We start from the raw sequence: 6,652 nt of genomic DNA, 5'->3' as shown, positions 1-6,652 counted from the left end.
AGGCGTATATAATCCAGTTTATTGTCCAAAGAGCGTACGTTAGCCAAAACCATGGATGGGATGGCCAGCTTGTGTGGGCTAGCTGCTAGCCTAGCTCGGATACCTCTGCGCTTACCCCGCTTCTGCTTCCTGTCGCGCCGCTTATGGCGCATGGCGCTTCCACTGTGGGCATGATGAAGGAGTGAGGGTACCGGCTTCCAGAGCAGGCCACAGTCACGTAGCTCTTTTTGAGTTTGCTATTTATTCCTAAAAGTGTGGTTTTTCCGACATCAAGCAGGAACTCACGGCTATACTTGCGTTTTAGGACATGTAGACATGACGAAGACGTACAAGCACACTCCGGCTTGCAGGACAAAGAAAACGAAAACACCGTTTTGTCAGGAGGGAGAGAAGCCGCAGCGTGTGCGTGCGCCGCCAACATATTATTTTGTTTAAAACATATGGCTAAAATTACATTTGATATCTTTTGCACTATTTTGCACTACAAGAAAGAAGCCTAATACTTGATTTGTTTTTATTTAAGAACTCTCTGGACCTAGTAGTGGATTTTTCTTGATTGAGATTATTTTGTAGTATAGTAGTTTTCAAAATAAATGCTGGCAAAATGACCCCCTATGCCCCCCCCCCCCCCATTCCTTATTGCAAGTTTTATACAAAAAAATGACATACACTACATTGTCAAAAGTATTTGCTCACCCATCCAAATTATCGGAATCAGGTGTTCCAATCACGTCCATGGCCACAGGTGTATAAAATGAAGCACCTAGGCATGCAGACTGTTTTTACAAACATTTGTGAAAGTATGGGTCGCTTTCAGGAGCTCAGTGAATTCTAGTGTGGAACTGATAGGATGCCACCTATGCAACAAATCCAGTCATGAAATTTCCTCGCTCCTAAATATTCCACAGTCAACTGTCAGCTGTATTAAAAGAAAATGGAAGTGTTTGGGAATGACAGCAACTCAGCCACGAAGTGGTAGGCCACGTAAACTGACGGAGCGGGGTCAGCGGATGCTGAAGTGTGTAGTGTGAAGAGGTCGCCAACTTTCTGCAGAGTCAATCACTACAGACCTCCAAACTTCATGTGGCCTTCAGATTAGCTCAAGAACGGTGCGCAGAGATCTTCATGGAATGGGTTTTCATGGTCGAGCATCTGCATCCAACCCATACATCACCAAGTGCAATGCAAAGCATCGGATGCAGTGGTGTAAAGCACGCCGCCACTGGACTCTAGAGTAGTGGAGGCACGTTCTCTGGAGTGATGAATTGCTCTTCTCCATCTGGCAATCTGATGGACGAGTCTGGGTTTTAGTGGTTGCCAGGAGAACGGTACTTGTCTGACTGCATTGTGCCAAGTGCAAAGTTTGGTGAAGGGGGGATTAAGGTGTGAGGTTGTTTTTTCAGGAGTTGGGCTTGGCCCCTTATTTCCAGTGAAAGGAACTCTAATTGCTTCAGCATACCAAGACATTTTGGACAATTTCATGCTCCCAACTTTGTGGGAACAGTTTGGAACTGGCCCCTTTTTCTTCCAACATGACTGTGCACCAGTGCACAAAGCAAGGTCCATAAAGACATGGATGACAGAGTCTGGTGTGGATGAACTTGACTGGCCTGCACAAAGTCCTGACCTTAACCCGATATAACACATTTGAGATGAATTAGAGCGGAGACTGAGAGCCAGGCCTTCTCGTCCAACATCAGTATGTGACCTCTCAAATACGCTTCTGGAAAAATGGTAAAAAATCCCCATAAACACACTCCTAAACCTTGTGGACAGCCTTCCCAGAAGAGGTTTTTTTTTCATTTCATTTACCCTTTATTTATACTGATAGTCTCATTGAGTCACAAGAACCCATTTTCAAGAAAGACCTGTTTTTAGGGAGCACATGGTGGGGGTTAAGGGCCTTGCTTGCTCAGGGGAGTAGTGGCGCAGAGGTTAGAGAAGATGGGCCTGTGATTGGAAAGTCGCAGGTTCAACTCCCGGTACCGTCAACATCAAAATATGGGTGGAAAAGGTGAAACACCCACACCTGCCTCCACCTTCATTCGAGTTGAAGCTGTTCTAGCTGCAAAGGGTGGACCAATGTCATACTGAACTCTATGGATTAGGAATGGGATGTCACTTAAGCTCATATGTGAGTCAAAGCAGGTGAGTGAATATTTTTGGCAATGTAGTGTATATCGTTACCGCCACCCATCACAATAGGTATTGGGGATTTGAATTTTATGCCAAATCGCACATCCCTATTAGGAATGAGATCATCAGAGGTACAGCACAGGTTGAACAACTAGGAGATAAAGTGAGAGGCCAGACTGAGATGGTTTGTACATGTCCAGAGGAGGGACAATGGGTATATTGGTGGAAGGATGTTAGAAATGCAGCTGCCTTGAAAAAGACAAAGAGGAAGGCCAAAAAGGAGACATGCGTGCAGTTAGAGAGGACATGGAGGTAGTTGGAGTGAGGACAGGGGACACAGGAATGCTCAGATGCTCAGGGAGCTTGTGTGTTTTCCCAGACACATGAAAAATTAGAGGGAACATTGCTGTTTACATGTTTTAATCACATAGATGGCACTTAATGAGACATTTGAGTTAACATTTATAAATTAATGTTTGAAACAAAACGACTTCTGTAAATCTTGCTGAGTATGAAAACCTGGAAAACTGTTTGGTTTGAGACAATAAAACATTTTCAGCATTTTATGAGAACCTGCATATTTACATTTCAAGCTTACAAAGTTAAGCATAGTGATTAATCAGATTAATCACAGCCCCAGAGTGTGATTATTATGATTAAATTTTTTAATTGATTGACAGCCCTAATTTTTAGTTTACTTTTTTCTTAGTTCATATCTTAGGTCTTATCCTGTTTTTCTTTTACTTTTTATACTTTTGTTGGATGTAACTGGGACCTTGTGTACACAATTTCGTTCCACCATATGTAGTGCGAATGACAAATAACCTCTGACTCTTAATGTACATGTGTTTCAGTGGTTCCTGTCCATGTTTGGTGCTGATTAAAAGAACAAGCTCCTCAATATTGAAGGCCTGATGTGGACCAGCAGGACCCAGAGCCTTTTATCGTAGAGTGGAAGAGAAGATCCTTGGACCAGTGTGGTGGGAGACCAACTCAATATGGAGACGACTGATATCAAGTTTTTGGTCACTACAGTTCCTTTAAAGAGTGAAGAGGATACTTTTTTTTTAACCAGGAACCTAGATTTAAAGACTCGCAAAGACACTTCCAACTCTTCAAAGACTGACGTTGATGAGGTTGATGAAGAGGATGGGGAAATGACCAGTCCTGACTCTCTGCTGAAGAACTCATCAGACTCTGAATCAGAACATGAAGACAGCATGAAACACTGGAAGGAGAGCAGGGCTCCTGAATCAGAGGTAAATATTGTCAACAAATCTTTGAGCCTCTCAGAGTGTGGTAAGCAGTATGTCAGTAACTGGACTATTCAAAGACACATGACAAGTCATTCAGGAGTGAAGTCTTCAAGCTGTCTCCTTAATAAGAAATGTGTTGGAGAGAAGACAAATGTTGAGTCATGCTGGAAAGTCCAGTCAAGGCCAAAATCAATAAACTGTGATGACTGTGGTAAAAGATTTACTTGCAAATCACAACTAAGCACACACATGAGAGTCCACACTGGAGACAAACCATTTCCTTGTGAACTTTGTGGGAAAAGATTTAATCATAAAACAAATTTCAACACACATATGCGAGTACACACAGGAGACAAACCGTTTCCTTGTGATTTTTGTGGACAAAAATTTAGTCGGAAGGACGGTTTAAACTCGCATATAAGAGTCCACACAGGTGACAAACCATTTCCTTGTGATCTTTGTGGACAACGATTTAGTCAGAAGTCTAGTTTAAACACACACATAAGAGTCCACACCGGAGACAAACCATATCCTTGTGATATTTGTAGCCAAATATTTAATCAGAAGACACATTTAAACAGACATATGAGAGTCCACACAGGAGACAAACCGTTTCCTTGTGAAATTTGTGGACAAAGATTTAGTCAGAAGTCGAGTTTAAATTCACACATGGGAGTTCACACAGAAGACAAACAGTTTCCTTGTGAACTTTGTGGACATAAATTTAGTCAGAAGTCGAGTTTAAACTCACACATGAGAGTTCACACAGGAGACAAACCATTTCCTTGTGAACTTTGTGGACAAAGATTTAGTCATAAGACAAGTTTAAACATACACATGAGAGTCCACACAGGAGACAAGCCGTTTCCTTGTGAAATTTGTGGACAAAAATTTAGTCAGAAGTCAAGTTTAAACTCACACATGAGAGTACACACAGGAGACAAACCGTTTCCTTGTGAACTTTGTGAACAAAAATTTAGTCAGAAGTCAAGTTTAAACAGACACATGAGAGTCCACACAGGAGACAAACCGTTTCCTTGTGATCTTTGTGGACAAAGATTTAGTCATAAGACAACTTTAAATGAACACATGAGAGTCCACACCGGAGACAAACCGTTTCCTTGTGAACTTTGTGGACAAAGCTTTAGTCATAAAACAAATTTAAACACACACATGAGAGTCCATACTGGAGACAAACCGTTTCCTTGTGACGTTTGTGGACAAAGATTTAGTCAGAAAATAGCTTTAAAGTCACACATGAGAGTCCACACTGGAGACAAACCGTTTCCTTGTGAACTTTGTGGACAAAGATTTAGTCGGAAGGACACTTTAAACTCACACATTAGCGTCCACACAGGAGACAAACCATATCCTTGTGATCTTTGTGGACAAAGATTTAGTCGGAAGACGCATTTAAACACACACATGAGAGTCCACACAGGAGTGAAAACTTTGTCACTGTAAACATTAAAATAACTATTTTAGGCCATGAGATGCAACTGGTATTGTTACCCATTTAAATGTTTTTTTTTATTATTATTTTGTAAAAATCATTCTGACAATTTTCAACGAGTTCCCAAACTATGAGTTGATCCTTATATCTGAATAATTATTTTAAAAATAATAAAATAACTAACTTAGCATTAGTTCATAATTTGGACTGTAGATGTTTCTAAAATTCTGGTTCAGTGGCTGCAATATGTGGAGAGAACCAACCAACCAATCAAATTACTCTGACGTTCAAAATGGCAGACCCCTGAAATGTGTTAATCGTGTAATTCCTGAGGAAAAAGTGATTTTATTTCTATTTCTGCAAGAAGTTATTCAAAAGAAATCAAGGAATGTGTGTAAAAGAAAACACCACAATGGTACAACAAACTACCACTAAACATTTTGAAAGTTACAATGATGTTTCACTGATAAAAGACAAAAATAGAAATTTCCATAAAGTGAACCAAAATCATGAACATGAATCTAGGCCTTTCACGATAACAAATTTTGCTGGGTGATTTTCTCGGAAATTATTTCAATAAACAATAATATTGTTTGAAATTTTACAATAATTAGTAATTATTGTCAAATTTAAGAAGAAATGTTTAAATTTTTTTGTGTGTAGTACTTTTTATCGACCACTGGATGGCTGTATAAAACTGTTTGAACCGAAGGATGGTTAGTGAGGGAGCCAACAGCGTGTCTCTAAGACAAATGGAAGGGAGGCCCTTTGACGTGACATGGGCTGTCTCTTGTCATTCCCCTATCTGTTACGGAAGCACGATCCATAGTGTACTTCCGGGTCTCATGGATCTCAGTTGTTTATGAATACAAACTGTCTTAATTTACTTGGAAAAGTATGTGCTCTATGTCCACCGATCTTCATGTAGCTAATTTATGCCACTCGTATTTCTGTTCGGATCGCCGTTGTTTATGAATAAAAACTGTCTTAATTTACTTAGAAAAGTACGTGCTCTGTCTGCACCGATCTTCTTGGAGCTAATTTATGCTACTCGTATTTCCATTACAAATCATTGGTTAAGATGATATGCGACGCATTAGACCTGACCCCCAGCCTGGGCTGAATGAGAAAAACCCTACAAGATACAGAATTAATTATTTCCATGGTGAAACAGCGCCACTCAGTGGTGAAGCTGCATGTCATTTTAACCATAACATAAGTATGTCAGTTATTTTAACGGAAATACAAGTGGCATAAATAAGCAACATGAAAATCGGCGGAGATACAGCACATACTTTTCTAAGTAAATTAAGACAGTTCTTCTTCATAAACAGAATTGTACCAGTACATTTCCCTAGCATATTCAACGGCGACCCGGAAGTATTCCTTTTAGCAAATGTGCAAATGAGCTACACTACGGATCAGGTTCCATAACAGATTGGGGAATGACATCTCTCTTTGGTTCTCAAAATGGCGGACACTCTGTGTGGTTGGAGCTCATTAGCATAGTATTTTTCACACAAAGCTTTTAATAAAAAATCAGTAAACAAGTTCTCAGCTTTATTTTGCAGAGAAAAACAACTTTTTAGACAAAGGCACAGCTTTCAACCGTGAATTTTGGAGCTTTGACAAAAGTTTTTTTTCCCCTAGGTCAGCCAGTTAGCTTAGCTCGTAGCTTAGCTTCTCAGCTTAGCTGGTTTTAACCATCCAAAAACACGATTTTGGATGGTTAAAATTTATTTTAAATCGAAAGGGAAGTGTCAGTGAAGAGCACCGGAGTTGAGCCTTTTATCATCCAGTGTCTTCA

The 6,652-nt window shown here is 40.2% G+C and overlaps 1 protein-coding gene across 1 annotated transcript; it reads left to right on the top strand.

Moving 5' to 3' along the window:
- Positions 1–4,229: 4,229 nt before the first annotated feature.
- Positions 4,230–4,778, top strand: LOC119426334 (gastrula zinc finger protein XlCGF49.1-like; the record flags this gene model as incomplete). The annotated part of the gene is made up of 1 exon (XM_037693898.1): positions 4,230–4,778. A coding segment is annotated over exon 1 (549 nt), but the record flags the coding sequence as incomplete, so codon positions are not given.
- Between the last annotated feature and the right edge of the window lie 1,874 nt (positions 4,779–6,652).

This window comes from Nematolebias whitei, chromosome 20, assembly GCF_014905685.2.
Source record: "Nematolebias whitei isolate Nwh7 chromosome 20, NemWhi1, whole genome shotgun sequence".
Taxonomy (NCBI): Eukaryota; Metazoa; Chordata; class Actinopteri; order Cyprinodontiformes; family Rivulidae; genus Nematolebias; species Nematolebias whitei.
Note: the sequence above shows the minus strand (reverse complement) of the source record. Positions and strands in the feature narration are given on the sequence as shown.